The sequence below is a fragment of the Podarcis cretensis genome, assembly GCF_951804945.1.
Source record: "Podarcis cretensis genome assembly, chromosome: 12".
NCBI lineage: Eukaryota > Metazoa > Chordata > Lepidosauria > Squamata > Lacertidae > Podarcis > Podarcis cretensis.
This window is the reverse complement of record NC_137181.1, coordinates 21,875,174-21,893,988: the sequence shown is the minus strand read 5'-3', so window position 1 is coordinate 21,893,988 and position 18,815 is coordinate 21,875,174. Positions and strand designations below refer to the sequence as shown.

Sequence of the window (18,815 nt, the reverse complement as noted above, 5' to 3'; positions counted from 1 at the left end):
AAGTCAATCACCTTTGTTTGCCATTCTTCCAGAGTAGGTAGTTCTTGCGTCTTCCAATACTTTGCCAGTAGAATTCTTGCTGCTGTAGTGGCATACATAAAGAAAGTCCTATCCTTCCTTGACACCACTTGGCCCACCATGCCCAAGAGGAAAGCCTCTGGTTTCTTAGGAAAAGTCCACTTAAGGACCTTCTTAATTTCATTATAAATCATTTCCCAGAAAGCTTTAACCTTTGGGCAGGTCCACCAAAGGTGGTAGAAAGTGCCTTCAATCTCATTGCATTTCCAACACTTATTATTAGGCAAATGATAAATTTTTGCAAGCTTGACTGGGGTCATGTACCACCGGTAGATCATTTTCATAATATTTTCTCTTAATGCATTACATGCAGTAAATTTAATACCGGTGGTCCATAACTGTTCCCAGTCAGCCAACATAATATCATGACCGATATCTTGTGCCCATTTAATCATAGCTGATTTCACCGTTTCATCCTGTGTATTCCATTTTAGCAGCAAGTTATACATTTTTGATAAGTTCTTAGTATTGGATTCCAACAGTTCTGTTTCTAGTTTTGACTTCTCTTTCTGAAATCCTATTTTCCTGTCCTGTTTAAACGTCTCATTTATTTGATGGTAATGCAACCAATCTCGGACCTTAGGCTTTAATTTCTCATAACTCTGAAGTTTCACCCTTTCACCATCGTATTCTAAAATCTCATGATATTTTGGCCATTTAGGATCCATATTAAGCTTTTTTACTTCCCTAGCTTCCATTGGTGACACCCACCTAGGGGTTTTACTTTCCAACAAATCTTTGTATCTAATCCAAACTTTATACAATGCTTTCCTTACAATATGGTTTTTAAAGCTTTTATACACCTTTACCTTGTCATACCATAAATATGCATGCCAACCAAAACTATTGTCATACCCTTCCAGGTCCAAAATGTCAGTGTTCTCAAGAAGTAGCCAGTGTTTCAACCAGCAGAAAGCTGCTGATTCATAATAAAGTCTTAAGTCCGGCAGGGCAAACCCCCCTCTATCCTTTGCGTCAGTTAAAATCTTAAATTTAATTCTGGGCTTTTTGCCCTGCCAGACAAATTTTGATATATCTTTCTGCCACTTCTTGAAACATTCCATCTTGTCCACAATCTGCAGCGTCTGGAATAAAAACAACATTCTAGGCAATACATTCATCTTAATAGTAGCAATTCGGCCTAACAAGGAAAGTTTCAACCTTGACCATATTTCCAAATCCTTTTTAACTTCTGACCAACATTTTTCATAATTGTCCTTAAATAAGTTCACATTCTTGGATGTTAAGTTTACCCCCAGGTATTTTACCCTTTTTGTTATTTCCAAGCCTGTTTCATTCTGAAAACTCTCTCTTTCTTCCATTGTTAAATTTTTTTCCAACACTTTCGTTTTTTGTCTATTCAATTTAAAACCTGCTACTCGACCAAATATATCAATTAATTCTAATACTCTTTTAGTACTAGTGTCTGGCTGTTGCAAAGTCAATACTAGATCATCTGCGAATGCTCTTAATTTATAATGTCTAACTCCGACCTGAACTCCTTTAACCAACTGGTCCTTTCTGATCATGTTTAACAATACCTCCAGGACTGATATAAAAAGCAAAGGGGATATTGGGCAACCCTGTCGTGTACCTTTTTCTATAGGTATTTCTTCTGTTACCACATTATTTACAATTAATTTGGCCTTTTGTTGAGAATATATTGCACCTATACCGTTTTCAAAACCTTGGCCTACCCCCATCCCTTGGAGATTCTTTTTCATAAAAGTCCAACAAATGTTGTCAAAGGCTTTCTCTGCATCCACAAAGATCAAAACTGCTTTCCTATTAATGTCAACGTCCAGCAGCTCCAAAATATCTATAATGTTTCTCACATTGTCTGACATATGTCTACCTGGGAGAAAGCCTGTTTGGTCCTTATGAATCTCTTCTGCTAAAACTCTTTTCAATCTTTTTGCCAAAATGTCTGCAAAAATTTTGTAATCCACATTGAGTAAAGATATAGGGCGGTAGTTTTTAACCTGGTTCTTCTCAGTCTCTGTTTTCGGTATAAGTGAGATGAAAGCCTCTTTCCACGATTCAGGTGCCTTTTTCCCCTTCAAAATTTCATTGCAAACTTCCTTCAATGGTTGTATCAGCCATTCTTTCAACATTTTGTAGTATTTGGCCGTCAGGCCATCTGGTCCTGGTGATTTTCCCAATTTCATATTTTGAATGGCACCCTCTATTTCTTGTTCTGTTATTTCCTCATTTAAAATCCTTTTACTTTGTTCTGAGATTTTTGGTAAACCGTATTTTCTGATGAATTCTTCTATTTCTTGCTCGTTGATTGGCCCTTGTGCATACAATTTCTTAAAAAAGCTTTGAAAACAATTGTTGATCTCATTGGGTTTATGGATAATTTTTCCATCCATTTCTAAACTTGTTACAGTATTCATTTTCTGCCTTTTTTTCAATTGCCATGACAGAAGTTTCCCACATTTATCCGCTGATTCAAAAGTTCTTTGTCTCATTTGCCTTATCTTCCATTCTATTTGTTGGTTCATAAGCTCCATGTACTGCATCTGATAGAACTTTATTTCTCTCAAAATCTCATGGGATTTTGGTTTAGACCTCAACTTCTTCTCTCCTTCTTTTATTTTTTCTAAAAAATTTTCCTTCTTCTCATTTTGTTGCTTCCTCTTAATAGAATTTTGTTGAATCAGGAAACCTTGCATCACGGCTTTGCTTGCGTCCCAAATTATTCTTTTTTCCACATCTGTTTTCCTGTTGATCTCAAAGTAATCTTTTAATGTTTTAAGGGCCTTCTTGTGGATCTCTTCATCCTTAAATAGGGTGTCATTCATTCTCCATCTAAAGGATCCAGTTGTTGTTAGTTTCATCTCCATCTTCACCGCATTATGGTCGGAGCACGTTTTTGGGCATATTTCTACTTTTTTTGTTCTTGGCGCCAGACTGCTAGAAATCCAGATTTGGTCTATTCTTGTCCATGTCATTTTTGCTTCAGAGAAGAAAGTTCCCTCTCTCTCTAGAGGGTTCTTTATTCTCCAAATATCAATCAAGTCCATTGTTTCAGTCATTTCGAAAAAGATCTTTGGTAGTCTCCCTTCTTTTGAAATCACTTGTCTCTGTGCTTTATCCATGTTTGTTGAGACAACTCCATTCATGTCTCCCATCATTAGGATTTTATAATCTAAAAAGTCAACTAATGTCTCATGCAACTTCCTAAAGAATTCGGCCTTCCCTTCATTTGGGGCATAAACTCCCACAATTAATATCTTTTCTCCTTGAATTTGTATTTCAATTGCCAGGTATCTTCCTTGTTCATCTTTAAATATCAATTTTGGAGCCAACTTTTCCTTTGCATAGATCACCACACCTCTTTTCTTTACTTTGTCTGATGAGATAAATTCTTGACCAAGTCTCTTATTTATCAGTAATTTCCTATGTATCCTGGCAATATGGGTTTCTTGCAAACATATTATGTCTAATTGTTCTTTCTTCAAAATGTGAAAAACCTGTCGTCTTTTCCGAGGAAGGTTCAAACCGTTACAGTTCCAACTAAGGAGTTGCAGAGACATTTTGTATTTAGGTAGCTGTTCCTCCAACTGCTCCAAGCTTCTGCTCTTCCTCCGATGCTGGTAGTGAAAGTCCAAATGACAAGTTTGCTATATCAGGTGGTTCCCTCTCCTCCACGGTTCCTTTCTGCAGATCCTCCAGGTACCTCTCCAAAAATTGTTCTTTGTCCTGAATTGTTTTTATTTTAATCTTCCTTCCTTTGAAGTTAAAGGACAATCCTTGTGGAAACTCCCATCTGAATGGTATAGTGTTTTTCTTCAGCAGGTCTGCTAGGCTTTTGTAATATGTTCTCACCTCTAAAATGTATTTAGGAATGTCCTTAAAAATCTGTATCTGACAATTTTGGATCACCAATGCCTTTTGATAATGCAGATTCAATATTCTATCTCTTTCTTCTTTTGATCTCAGTGTAATTAGACAGTCCCTTGGTTTTTTATCCTGCTTTCTACCCAGTCGAAAGGCTGATATTATCTCAAGTTCCTCGTCTTCCTCCCATTCCTCCTGCCAGAAAGTTATAATGTTCTCTGTGAGAAATTTCACAAGGTTGTCCCCTTCCCCTTCAGGCACCAATCTAAATTTTAAGTTCTTCTCTTTACGTTGAAGTTCCAGTAAGGAGAGGGCTGCATCATGCTCATTCACTTTTTTAATAATGGGCCCAAACTTTTCCCTTGTCTCTTCAGCCGTTGTTTTTGCACTTTCTGCAATCTTTCGTGTTTCTGAATTTTCCTGTATTAATCTATTTATAGAATCTGTGTTAGATTTAACACTAGCTGTATTCACATCCAATCTTGTTGTCAACTCTGTTAATTTTTTAGAATTCTCTGTCGATAGCTTTGTCAATGCTTCCAGGGATTGATTTATTTTAAGTAGTGCCTGAGTCATAGGATCCATAGAAGCTGGTGTTTTTTCCTGCACGGCTACAGTTCCTGATATAGAGCCCCTTTTCTTCTGAGATTGTTTTGCTTTCTGCCTTGTTACTGTCTCTTCTGTAGGGGCACTCATATCCTCAAGGTCGTTTTCACAGAGTTGATTCCCAAGTGGAAAATCCCACTGTTGCTTTTCCAAGTGCAACAGTTTCACATAGAACCCTCTAGAGGGAGCATTCAATTGTATCCAAATGGCAAAGATAGAAAAAAACAAAGAGGCAAGGAAGTATAACAGTAGCCAGAAGTTTCCAATATCCAAATTGTAATGTCTCTATTTTCTATATGGCCAAAATGCAACAGGGTACGTCTAAGGTCCGGTAACTTTGTTGCAAACAAACCCCCACTTCTCAAAGTTTGACAGTCCACGTCCCGGTGTCTTATTTGGGCAGCCCGACCCCGGGGGATTTGGCAATGGAAGATCTTAATTTTCCATTAATTTTCCAGCAGGTTAACAACGTTCCAATCCCTTCCCCCCTTCTCCTGCCAATCTGGGGGGAGGTTTTAAGTCCGATGTCAGTTTGACAGCTTAAAAAAATTAAAAAGATTCCCTTTAAGTGCAGCTTGATTTTCGTTGCTTTATCTCTTCTGCAGTTCCGGGGAGGCAGACTTCCTTAATTTTTGCCTTTCCCGTTTTCAGCCAAATTTCTTTTTTAATGTCCCGTTACTTTTTCAATCTTACTCACGGGTGCTGTAGTCAAATTCCAATTGCAGGAAGGAATCGGCGCTCTCCGCTCATGGCGACGCGGCTTCACTCCGCTAGCTGGGTGACGACTCTCAGCACCGCGCTTACCCCGATGCCGCTCAGAAGCCTTTAAAAAGGCTCCCTCACAGTACCGGGGGGCGCAAAAGGTGCCCACCGAATCTCCTTTGTTCACAGGCTCCGCGCCTGTGATTTTAGGGGTCCCCCGCTTGCCGTAGCGGGTAAGACCCAAACTAACGAAGCAGTCCTGCCTCGGAGCTCGAGGCTCGGACCGCCATTAAGCGCTGGCGCCGACCGGAAGACGTGAGCAAAGGTCTTCCAAAGGGCTGTTACTACAAGGCACCGTGAAGTTGACTTTAAAGAGGAGAAGGAAATGCAAACCTCGGTTTATCATTTCAAGCTTTTCTTGAGCTGTGGTTAGATAGAAAACTGGTTCCAGAAATCCATTTTTCTGCTCAGGTCCAGATTAAACATTTTGATAAGTATTTCGTAGAGCAGGATAAGTATTTTGTAGAGCAGGATCATAGCCCAGTTGTGCTCCCTGGTTTGCTCCTGGCAGTATGCACTCTTTTTTTTTACACGGTGTGCCAAGAGTACCTAGAGACACCTCCAAACCATTCACCTTGGCTTATGTCAGATCTCTGCAGTAGTCAATGGAGGCAGGTGCACTGGGGCTAGTGGGCCACTGTCCTACCAACCTCAGCCAGCTCCCACCTGCCCATCGTCCTGCTTACATGCAGTCCAGAGGCTGGCCCTGCCTGTCAACTTCCTGCTCCTCCATCTCAGTGTTTCCCCTTGAAGAACTTAGCAGAGAAGTGGATGGGGACAAAACTGGAAAGAGTTGGCTCCGCCCATCACTGGCTCTGGCTCCACCTATAGTGCGGGTTCCTTTCCTACCAGTCCCAAGGATCACCACCCCTGAGAATAGCTTTGCAAATATGCACCCTTTCCTGAGTAATAGGATATGAAGGTCAGCCTTGAAAGGGGCTCTTTGTAGTGGAAGAGAAAGAAGTACAGACTTGGTTGGCATCTGTCTGTCTTGGGAGACAATGGAGGAGTGCGCCTTTGCAGGTGAGGTCAAGCTGTTGGAAGATTGCAGGCAGTGCCTGCTGTGGCTGTAGAGACTGATATGGGAGAGACAAGTTTTGTTGCAGCTGGGGCAGATGAAGATGCCCAGATGTGCTGCTGCAGATGCACCATGGTGTTTCTTCTCATAGACAGAGAAGATTAGTCTAGCTTAAGTGTCATAGATATTAATTGGATGTCATTAGCTATACAGTACACATGCATGGGGTTGCCGCTAGGTCACTAGCTTCCTCTGGATTAGGGCATAAGGTCTTTGTGGCAACCTGCCTATTCATAACAGCACAGGCATTGCAACTTCATTGTAATGCCTGTGTGCTGGTCCCGTGGGTTAACCGTGAGGCGAGGTCCGAGTCCAGTCCGAGGTCGAAGGTGCAGGATGGAGGCAGTCCGTCAAAGCTGAAGCTGGGTGCAGGGAGTCAGGTGAGGTCAGGAGATCCGGCAGGAAAGCAGGACAGGGTTCAGGCAGGAACTGGCTACCAACAATGTTGCTTCCGCAACCTGGGACTGGGGCTGGCTGGCTTTTATCTACCCCGAGGCATAGGGCAGCCCCGGTCCACAGGTGACTCGCCTCTCCTGGCCTGATCACTCCTCCTGCGGGAACTTAGTTCCCTCCACCTCTCTGCCCTGAGCCTCTGCAGCTCAGGAGAGGCTGGAGGGTTACCGGACCCAGAGGCAACCTCAGCTTCCTCTGATGGGACTGAGAGTGGAGCACCTGCAGGCAGTGGGTCCTCCATCACCTCAGGGGCCAGAACAGACTCAGCTGGTGCCTGCACTTAAGGATCCAGCACAGGTGAGGACCCTTCAGGCTCATGTGCCAGCCCCGGCTCAGCTGGTTCTGGAGGCAGGGAATCCTGTGCAGGCTGGGATTCCTCAGGTTCAGCCTCCGAGTCCAAATCCCAGGCCATCACAGCCTGTTTACTTCTCCCCCACCTGCCACTTACCTACCAAGACCTGGATTGCTCATTTTCAGTTCTCTTTTCACGCTCTCTCTCTGTGCCTGAGCAAACCAGTTTTAGCCTCCTGTGTTTGCATGTGTGTTAAAGAACATTCCAAGGTGACTTTGACAAAAGACCAGCCTAATTGGCCAATTAATGTTCCCCGTTAATGTTGAGGCCCAAGGGAGACCCACTTTGTGCAACAGAACAGCATGGTGTGGGAAATAATACAGTTGTACTCCACAGAAGGTCAGGGGATATTTGTCAAGCGCAAGTTCTGTACTAGCATATCGTTCTTCCAGCACTACCTGGTCAGCCATTTTCTGGCTGCCTCCTTACATATGATTTTTCAAATAGTGACAGGGAAATAGAATGGAGCAGGGCCTTCCAATGCTGTGTGTGTATGTATGCCTGCACATACATGAACATACCCCTTGCATTTTGGAGGAACACTTGCATGCTGGGGAATACAAGGAAAGTAGGCCGGCTACATATCCTGTTTTACAGAGGGCAGTCCTTGTTTGAAGTCATCTTTTACCAGAAGGGAGAGGAGGCCCTCAGGGGCGTCACATGAGCTCATAGTGCCCAGGGTGGGCATGTGCGAGTGCCGGGGTCTGGGCGCACTGCAGGGGCACGGAGGGTGAAGGGACCCACCACCCAGAAACAAGCTCCCTTGGCCATGACGCCTCACAGGGTCAGGGCCGATGGAGCTCGTTCTTCCACATGCTGGCAAGCAAGGAGGTAATACAGGTACAAAGGACAGCTCCCAGGTAGCAGTCAAGTTGCCCTGGCAATAGGCAATCACAGACTACAGGCAATCACATATCAACAAATTCAGGTCACACAGTTATAGTTGGTTGGGAGGTCTTGCACAACAGGCCCACTGGAAAGTGTGGGACACCACTTGTCTTGATATAATGTTGTTTAACTTCCCTGCAAAAAAATCAGAATTAATGCTCATTAAATACCGTCGCCATGTTGGCAAGCTCTGTCGGAGGACTTGAGTCTGGGAGGAGAAACAGAGCTGTTTTTATATTGTGGGTGAGACTCCTCAGAGGGACTTAAGAACGACAGATCCTGAGATTAATGATGGAAAGAGCGATGTTATTTATGAAAGTGATGATATATGGAAACCATCTCGATATGAGGATTGGACGAACGGAAAAATTCACACAGGATTATAATTGGTGTTTATCTGCTTAAGGAGATTATCAGAAGAGATTATAAAGAAAAAAAGAAAAAATATACGAACAAGATGAGATGTGGAAACTTCAAGTTAAGACTGGATAGAATTATGAACTTTATTTGGACTGATTTAGATATTAACGCAGTAGCAAGAAGATGATCGGAATCCCCCTTTGGAACTTGAAATATGGGTCCCCTCAACAAAAATTTAAAATTCGGCTTTGTAATTCGGAATTTATGTGATGTGATTTGATTTGATTTGATTGGTTGGTTAATAAAAATTATTTAAAAAAAAAAAAAAGAATTAATGCTCATTAAATATAGTGGTACCTTGGTTTACAACCATAATCCGTTCCTGAGGTCTGTTTGTAAACCAAAACAGGTTGTAACCCAAAGTGCGCTTTCGCCAATGGGGCCTCCCAAAAAATTTTGTTTGTAATCCAAAAAAAAAGGGGGTTGTAATCCAAAAAAAGGTTGCAAACCGGGACATGCACTTCCGGGTTTGACATGTTTGCAATCCAAAACATATGCAAACCAAGATGTATGTAAACCAAGGTACCACTGTAGCCAACATCATCTAATCTCCCTAAAAACAAATCCAGTGGAATACTCAATGAACAGGTTGTCTGGAAGCGCCCGGTGTCTTGCTTGCTGTTTGTGCCAAGTTCTGCCTCCTCTCTAAGGACTGTGAATTTTAAAGGGCAGGCAGCATCCTGACCGGGATGCACCACATTGAGTAAGACAGGTCATGCTGATGATTCCTTAGGTGTGTCTTTAGCAAGGGTTGTTGAGGGCGGGAGGTGAAGACTTGGGGCAGATGGTGTGTCACTTCTCAGAGGGCTTGTGCTTGGCAGTTTAGATGATCAGCGTGTCACTGAGTTCTTGATTTTTTAAACGGTTCACATATAGCAGATTTTAAAAGCTTGGAAGCTGGAGATGTTCAGTCCCACCACCACCCATTCTGTCTCATTCACACAAACTAGCATTACTTCAAAGAGTAAATAAAACACAGAGGTCTTATTGGCAAACACTTTTTTATTATTACAAAGATGTCTACAGATCCTAAGCCTACATGGCGGACTTGAGTTTCTCAGGGCTGCATTCTACAGCAGAGAGAGGGGGGGGTGGAGCTTGGGAGATTGAGAGGAAGCCACAAAGTGTGTTTTCCCCTATCTGTTAGTCTCAACCCTGCCCTCTGCTGGCTGGAGGCCTGCAGGGTTGCTTACAGCCAATAGGAGTCTCATCTGCTTGGTCCTGGTCCAGGAACAGTTAGGATCTCTTCAGGTCAGGTCTGGTACTCAGGTTTTCTTTGGATAGAGTTATATGGCTACAGGGGTTGAGTCACTGCTTAAGTCTAAGAATTTGACATCAGGCAAAACCAGTCAGTTCTCTCAGACCATTTGCCCTTTAAACGTCTCCTTTCTGCTTGTGGCACATTGAAGGCTGGATGGATTACATGGGTCAATGCGCTGGCAGGTATATGGTGCAAATGTAGGTAGACAAGAAGTTCAGCAATGTGGCATTTGTGTCTCATGCTTTGATCGCTTTTCCAGTGCAGCAAAATATATGGTTAACGTTTCAATAAAGTGATTAAGAAAACGTGATTCACTGGAAACAAAAAATGCCATCCACTTTTTCAATGCTATGCAGGACATCCCAGATATTTCAATCAGCTTTCAACTGGACTGGATATGGTCGGATTGGCTGCAGACTGGCTAACTTCTACGGCCAACACTAATATGTAAGTATGTGAATTTGCTGGTGCTTTTAATTATGGGGTCTGTCTAAGCTTAGTATTGAGTCCAGATATCTTTTGAAAAATTTAGTCTGACCATTACAGTCATGTTGTTTTCCATTTAAAAAACTTACAGTTTCAAAACTTAGCAACTTTCAAGAAATGCAACAGAGAATTATTTTGTGTTTTACATGAATAAATGTATTATTATTCTGCTTCTCCGCCAATGAGCATACAGGCTGTTTCTCTTCCCTGCCCCTTTAAACCTTACAACATCCTTGTAAGGTAGGTTAGACTAAGAGATAGTGTCTGTCTCAAGGTCACTGCATGAGCTTCATTGCTGAGTGAGAATTAGAACATGGTTTTCCCCAGGCCAAGTCAAAACCTTTATTTCCTACATCACTAAGCCTCACTAGATATAGGTAAATCTTTTTATTTCCTCTGGGATTGTGTGAACTGGTAACTTGTAGGTTTCAGTTCCTTAATCTGCCCTCTATTTACATCTCACACTTGTATCAGTCTTGGAATGCCTGTTGTTGTTAATTAAACTTATTCGTCACTTCTTTTTAAGTGACTTACAACAAATACATAAATAGCACATGCATTAAAAACCAGCACAAAGCAAAGCAAAGAAAAATCTAAAACACATTCATGTTTTTAAAAGGTGGGACTAAAACTTCCCACTCCACTAAAGGAGGCTCTGTTATACAGTGGTACCTCGGTTTACGAACTTAATTCATTCCAGAAGTCCGTTCTTACACCAAAAATGTTCTTAAACCGAGGCGTGCTTTCCCCAATGAGGCTTCCTGCCGCTGGTGCCCTTCCACCGGTCAGCTTCCATTCATCTTCCAGGGCAAAGTTCGCTAGCTGAAACACCTGCTTCTGGTTTTGCGGAGTGCGTAGCCCGAATTTTTTGTTAACAGGGCTGTTCATAGGCTGAGGTACGACTGTAGTGAAATCATTCTGTCCATATATTAACCAGGTCAATAAAATATGGGCATTGCTGTGTTTCAGGTTCACCTATGAAATTGCTCCAGTGTTTGTACTTTTGGAATATGTCACCTTAAGGAAAATGAGAGAAATCATTGGTTGGCCAGGAGGTGCCGGTGATGGAATATTTTCACCTGGTGAGTGATCTTTTTATAAAAAAAAAACCTATTTATGTCTGTAATGTATGATGTACTTTGCAGTCTGCAAGATTCAGAAGGGCGCTCGTTCACTCATAATCCTGAGTATCCTTTCCTGGGTACATAAAAATGCATATTTATGGCAGTCCAGAGATATGATTATTAAAGACATTAATATCTGTCCCTGCTGAATACTTCCTTCTGCTTTGTAAACAGCCAAAGTGGCAGTCCGGGGGGAAATTAATCAGAAGAGACATTTGCCCGGTTCTTCTGTTACATTAAATATTTCTGAAGTGTTCTGAAATGAAAGAAAGGAATTACAGCTATTTTATTTAATATTTACTAATGAGGTAGTGGTGCTCTCTTGAGCCTTTTAGTAAATAGGAATAGAAACACAAATATCAAGGAAAATGTACTCTCTCTCCTGTCCTTAAATCCAAATTGCCCTGTAAATTTTTGTTTGGTTATTAAAATCTTTACTGCTTCTCAGGCAAAAGCAGCCTGTCAAAATAGTTTGGGGCGGCCTTCTCCAACTAGACTGCTGGGGGAAATCCTACACTCTGTGAACACTGCAGGTTGGGACGGCCAGTGTGCATATAGATATTGTTGGACTCCAACTCCCATAAGCGCCAACCAGCGAGGCTGATGGTCAGGGATGATGGGACTTGTACTCCAACAACATCTCAAAGGAATCATGTTAGTTATCTGCCATATGGGACTTGACATTTGACCAGAAGAAAGGGGTGTCCAGACATGGAAGGAATATCTGGTCCCTCACCAGAGAAAATCAGTTTCCCAATGGGACAGTTTCCCCCCATTCATTCCAATGGGAGAAGTACAGCTAATTAGGCTGGAATCAAACCCAGTGTGTGTAGAGCCATTGGGCAAGCAGGGTATTTCCAAAATAAATATGCAGCCACAGGCACTTGGAAGTATCTAAAACAAGGGTGGGGAATCTTTCTAAGTCCAAGGACCATGTTTCCTTATGGGCAACTTCCTGAGGGTTGCATGGCAGTGTTGGGCAAGGAAAAGAAGCAACTCTTACCTTAGTATGGTAGGCTACATTCCAGCCATGCAATAATGAAAGGTTTCCATGCACACACCACATCTCTCCATTCTCTGTCTAGGGAAGCAATAGGCATAATAAATGCGGGTGGCGCTGTGGTCTAAACCACTGAGCCTCTTGGGCTTGCCAATCAGAAAGTCGGTGGTTCGAATCCCCACAACAGGGTGAGCTCCCGTTTCTCTGTCCCAGCTCCTGCCAACCTAGCTGTTCAAAAGCACACCAGTGCAAGTAGATAAATAGGTACTGCTGTGGCAGGAAGGTAAACAGTGTTTCCATGCGCTTTGGTTTCTATCACGGTGTTCTGTTGCACCAGAAGCAGTTTAGTCATGCTGGCCACATGACCCGGAAAGCTGTCTGTGGACAAACACCAGCTCCCTTGACCTGAAAGTGAGATGAGCGTCGCACCCCATAGTTGCCTTTGACTGGACTTAACCACCCAGGGGTCCTTTACCTTTACCTTTTTATCTATAATCTCAGTTCAGGAACACATGGCCTGGGGAGAGTCCCAAGGGCCAGACAGAGTGGTCTGGAGGGCTACTTTTCACTTTTCCCCAGCCCTGTTCTAGAGTGCAGCCCAAGGTCCAATCTATTGTAGGTGGACTCAAGGACATGCTCAGTGTGTTTTCTCTGTGGTGGGTGGGAAATGGAGCAACGGGATCCCTTACCTAAGATCAAGCCAGGCCCTCTATATGAGAAATGTCTCTTGTTTTGAAAAAGTTGCATGACCAGTACAGTTTGTGCTTAAAGCTTTTGTGCCATTATGAATAGAGGAAGTAACGATGTATTACTGTGGACTCCAGGTGGTGCCATATCTAACATGTATGCTATGTTGATTGCACGTTTCAAGATGTTCCCGGAAGTTAAAGAGAAAGGAATGGCAGCTATTCCAAGACTGGTTGCCTTCACATCGGAGCATGTAGGTGTTTTCTCTTTCAACCTTTTGCTAGCTTCACTTCTTTGCTGATTAAACCAGGCTCCTTCAAACGCCCTTTGGGTTAAGGCATAGTCGTTTTCTTACTGTAACATGAGAGTCCTCTGTTTATTTTTTGCATACAAATGAATTATGAGCTATGACTCCCCTCCTTCTGAAATGTGCTGTGTCGGTCATGTTGGGAAGGTGTGTTTTTATGAAGCTGTCGAATCTCGCAGTGACCTCTTGTAGCTTCCATTTATGTCCATCTCATGCAGCCTCCCCTAACATGGCACTGTCCATGCTGAACACACTGGCTGGAACTGTTGCTGTAGTTCAAAACATCTGAAAGACACCAAGTTGGGGAAGACTAGACTAATGTAACTCCTGTGGTGTCCAAGAAAAAGGCAGCCATCTGAGATCATTTAGCAACACCAGCACTTCAGAGTTCAAAGCTCTTCCACATACGTTCTGTCAGCCCTTATTAAATTGCATTCGGTGGTTGACTAAACACCTAATCACTGAACAGTCAAGCTATAGATGTTTAAGGTCTCCATGCAGAACTTCCCATTCATTTCACCAGGGCTTGCAAACAGAGCCTCATTTGCACAGGAATAACTGCTTACTGGATTGTTCCCCTAGGTGCTGCTTCATGATTCTTTTACAGCTGAAGAAGCGAAGCTGCTGTAAACATTGCAAAAATAACCCATGTGCTTTTTCAGAGTCATTTTTCTGTGAAGAAAGGAGCAGCAGCCTTAGGAATTGGTACTGACAGTGTGATTTTGATCAGGTGTGATGACAGGTAAGCACAGCCTTATGAATGACAGCAGGAATAGCCATTCTTTGAAAGCAGCAGAAAGAATGATATTTTTTTTAAAAAAAATCAAATGGCCTGTTCATATAATATAGCCTTGTCCTGTGTTGGGCTAAGGAAGCTCTGCCACATACATGCTGGGCATGTTTCAGAGAGTTCAAAAAGTGGTTTATAGCAGGTTTGTTGAGCCAAGCTCATGGCCCCAGGGCTGTACCAGCAGAGTTATATATTTTGTGACCTGCACAATACATTTTTGGATTGCAGAAGGTCTGTCAAGCACCATGTGGACATTAGTTAGTGAACTGTGAGTTCAGGAGGAAGGGCCCTTGAGTACATCAAATGTACTAAAAAACCATAACTCTGCATTCAGTCATTTGGTGTTTTCCACCCACTTCACTATGGATAAGTTGAGATTCACATAAACATTCAGATTTGCAAAAAAACAAAACAAAAGTATACATTATTATTAATAGTACCGTACTAAGAAACAGGACCTGTTTGCAAACCTCTTCAACTGACTCAAATTTAGTTAAGGGAGGCAGGTGATGGAGAGTGGAATGAGTCGCTTTCCAAGTGGCTAGTTAGGTTTATAAATGTTGCGTAGAACTTTTCATAAATCACCATCTTATCTAAGTTAACTAACCTGAGTAGCGGACAGAAAGAGCTAACAGCAAAGCCATGGTATTTTGATTATTTCCCCCCCTTTTCTATTGCAGAGGCAAAATGATCCCATCTGATCTTGAAAGGAGAATTGTTGAGGCAAAGCAAAAGGCAAGTAGATTTCCACCTACAGTCAGTAATCTGTAGGTGTATAGGAAAGCATACCGTTTTGGGGGGTGAGGCAAGGGAATTGCCTATGGAATTTCAATCATTGTTTTAAAAGTTGAGTTGCCTTATAAATCTGCACACAAAGATGAGTTAATGATGAGTTGGACCAATGCACTGAAAGAAACCTGTCCGAAAAATAGACTATTCCGAAATAACGTGGGCATCACAAAGTGATTCACTGAGTGTGCATGTGCAAGAATGTTGGGTCACCCCAACTCTTTTGAGCTCTCTCTATCCTCTAGTCTAGACCCTGTGATTGTAGGAGGCGCAGGCCCATTGTCGGAGAGCATGCATTTTTGCATGTAGAAAGTCCCACATTTGTTCTCAACGGTTTTTAAAAATTTGAACTGTCTGGTTTTCAACAAACTGTTTTTTACACCACCCAGCTGAGGCCAGAAGAGTGTAAGCCACTTCTTCAACAGAGTTCAGAATTGCAAAGTAAACCTAGTCTTTCCAGATGCTCATTTTTACTCCCTGCCAGGAAAAGCCTTATGCAAAAGCCAAACATCTGGACACATTTTGTCGCCTTAGCAGTTTGCTGCCACCTGCAGGCAGAAGCATCAATGACATAAGCAAATTACAGTAAAAGGATGAAGAGAGAATGTCAATGGGTCACAACATTGGGCTTATCCACACTTAACTTTTGCTCCACTCTCGCCAGGCATAGATCTGGGCTTAAAAGCTGCATGTCTGAGCGTTTTGGGGGGTTTTTTGGTAGAGCTTTTTGCCCCAGAGTTTTCCCTACAAAAACCCGCTCTTTAGCGCTCAGTTGGGTTTTAAGCAGATTGCCCTTTGCGCTGATTGAGATTTAAAGAGCAAGTTTTCACAGGGAATGCTCTGGAGCAAAAGAAGAAGAAGAAGAATGTGCAGTCAGACACATAGCTTTAAAGCTCGGATGGTTCCTTGAAAGAGCGGAGGAAAGGTCAGTGTGGAGAAGCCCATTTACTAAGGGTATTATAGGACAGTGTGCAAATAAAACAAATAAATAAAAGGTGTCAGCTTCAGTCCCTTCCAGCATCTCTAGATAGGACTGGGTAAATAGCCCTGCCTGAAATTCTAGAGAGCTATTGCCAGTCCGTGTAGGAAGAGGAAGCCAAGATGTGCAAGTGGCAGTCTCTTATAACATCTAAGCTTTGCTTGGCAGCATAAATCAGGCATGCTTCTTAGATGTTGAGTCTGTGGTATGCCTCGCCCTAATGATATTGTTTCACACTGCCCCAACCTCTGCTGAGCGGTGCATGTGATTCCAAGGATCTCGGGTGCTTATCTAGGGTTCGTGTTTCCTTTTGGGAATAAGGCACAGCGGAGACCGTGGTGTCTTTAGGATATATGGTTTATTTACACACACATATACCACCTGAGTCTATGATGGAGGTGTGGATAGCATTACGCCCCAAGAGGGTCTCTTGCTTCTCCCATAGGTGCAGCAGTCTTGGGTCTCAAAGACAGAAAATCAGTCATGCTCTCTGTCTCTTTGTTACAGCCTATCACAGCCAGCCTATACAATGTTCCTGCCCCACCCCCCGCCTTCTTCTTCCTTCTCACAGTTAACAGACCCTGGCTTATCTCCTTCAAACCAAAACCCTACACCCTTTAATCCCTTTAGTCTATGTCCACTAACACACACTGAAGAAGAGCCCCTACCCCTCCTGGTCTGGCATAGTTTCCCCCCTCTTGAAGGCTTTCCTGGTGAGTTAATGACTTGGCCATTATTAGCTTTGTTCCTCCACTGACCCACACTCTCAGGCTGGCTTGGCTTGCTAGCATTAAGTGCATCCAGCAGCATATGGCACAGTTTAATCAAACCTTGATTAATTCTAACTTTCACTAAATCTAGGAATAACAAGGAGGATTTGGCACCCAGGAGTTTCAGGGATCCTTGCCTTCCTCCAAAACTTATACAGTGGTGCCCCGCAAGACGAATGCCTCACAAGACGAAAAACCCGCTAGACGAAAGGGTTTTCCGTTTTTCGAGGCGCTTCGCAAGACGAATTTCTCTATGGGCTTGCTTCGAAAAACGTCTTGCGAGTCTTGCGATTTTTTTTGCTTTCCCCCCCTTTTTCTAAGCCGCTATGCCGCTAATAGCCGCTAAGCCGCTAATAGCGCTAATCCGCTAAACCGCTAATAGGGTTGCTTCGCAAGACGAAAAAACCGCAAGACGAAGAGACTCGCGGAACGGATTCTTTTCGTCTTACGAGGCACCACTGTAACAGTATTAAGCCTCTGATCCACGCCACTTCCCAACAGAACAGTTGCGACTGAAAGACGCTCAATTTCAGAAAACAGTCTCCATGTCTAAAGGAAATTTTCTCCGCTGGAACATTTTCCTGTTGTTTTTGTTGTTGTTTCCTTCCTGCAGGGATTTGTTCCTTTCCTCGTGAGCGCCACAGCAGGAACTACAGTCTATGGGGCATTTGATCCACTTATAGCTATTGCAGATATCTGTAAAAAGTACAAGATCTGGATGCATGTTGATGTGAGTACAGAATTGCAGTCTAAAAGGGCTGAGCTACAAAACAGTAAGCTGGCAGAGCCAAAAACCATGCTGTTTACTGTGGAAATGCATTTCCTAGCAGAGTCTCTGAAGGATGTGGAGAACCCCAGATTCTAGAAGCTGACAAGGAGAGCAGGAAGGTCTGGGCCATCTCATTTTCTTTGTCCCTAGTTTTTGATATTCAAAACTTTATTGCCTCGAGCTTTTGTGGTTAGTAGCAAGTAGTAGGCCCATCCTATACGAATAATAATAATAATAATTTTTATTTATACCCCGCCTTCCCCAGCCAAGACCGGGCTCAGGGCAGCTAACACCAGGTAAAAACAATTGATTAAAATATAACTTAAAAACAAGATTAAGTACAACATTAAAATGCTGCCTCATTTCAGTAGAAACTCAAATAAAAAACTTTTTGGGGATGAAAACGTCAAATCTTCACCAAGGCCAACTTTCCAGACTGGTCCTACGTGGGCCAGAAAAAAGCCAGGGAAGTCAGGGAATGTGACTGTTTATTTAAGAACATTAGAAAAGGCTACTAGATCTGGCCAAAGGCCCATCTAGGCCAGCATCCTGCTCTCAACAGTGGCCAAACCCACAAGCCGAATTTGTGTACAACAACACTTTCCCCACCCAAAAACTGGTATTTGAAAGCCTACTGCCTTCAACAGTCAGAGCTAGTTCAATCTAGGCAGATGTGTAACTTCTGCTAGGTTGCTAGGTCATATGACCAAGTTGGAAAGGGTTTGGAACAGGTGTGAGTGCGCACCTGCCCCACTGTGCCCCTATCACTCCCTTGTTGGGGGACTTGTCTTGGCCAGGGGTATAACATGGGGGTTCCATTTTTTCTGGGGGGCACTGATCTGCCAGTGCGAAGAGGATGCAATGGGCGTGCATGCCCCGGACACAGTGAAAACATGCTCCGTCACTGATCCTGGCCTCAGCTAAGCCAGCTGCAGACTTACACCTCTAACTGAGCTGGAATGAGGGACTTGAACTGGGTTAGCCCCAGTTAAGCCCAGACTCAGACAGAGATTCACTTGTTTCAAACTCCACTCATCCCAGAAGATCTTGGGTTTGGGATTGCTCCCTTGTTTGTTTGTATTTTTAAAAAGCTGGGAAAACAGCTTATGATTTATGAGGACTTCCTCCTCTTCCACCCACTGAGATCCAGTGTGGTGTGTGAGATCCAGTGTGGTGTAGTGGTTAAGAACGGTGGACTCGTGATCTGGTGAACCGGGTTCACTTCCCCGTTCCTCCACATGCAGCTGCTGGGTGACCTTGGGCTACTTACACTTCTCTGAAGTCTCTCAGCCTCATTCACCTCACAGAGTGTTTGTTGTGGGGGAGGAGGAGAAAGGAGAATGTTAGCCGCTTTGAGATTCCTTAAGGGG

At 43.1% G+C, this 18,815-nt stretch overlaps 1 protein-coding gene across 3 annotated transcripts in view; it reads left to right on the top strand.

The window, feature by feature from the left end:
• Positions 1 to 18,815, top strand: part of GAD2 (glutamate decarboxylase 2) — a 45,726-nt gene that overhangs the window by 14,271 nt on the left and 12,640 nt on the right. For all 3 annotated transcript variants that reach the window (XM_079948128.1, XM_079948127.1, XM_079948129.1), the window contains 6 exons: positions 10,101 to 10,191; positions 11,200 to 11,312; positions 13,179 to 13,294; positions 14,011 to 14,090; positions 14,819 to 14,873; positions 17,290 to 17,406. In XM_079948128.1, the coding sequence (XP_079804254.1) occupies positions 10,101 to 10,191; positions 11,200 to 11,312; positions 13,179 to 13,294; positions 14,011 to 14,090; positions 14,819 to 14,873; positions 17,290 to 17,406 (572 nt within the window). The remainder of the gene's footprint in view (positions 1 to 10,100; positions 10,192 to 11,199; positions 11,313 to 13,178; positions 13,295 to 14,010; positions 14,091 to 14,818; positions 14,874 to 17,289; positions 17,407 to 18,815) is intronic.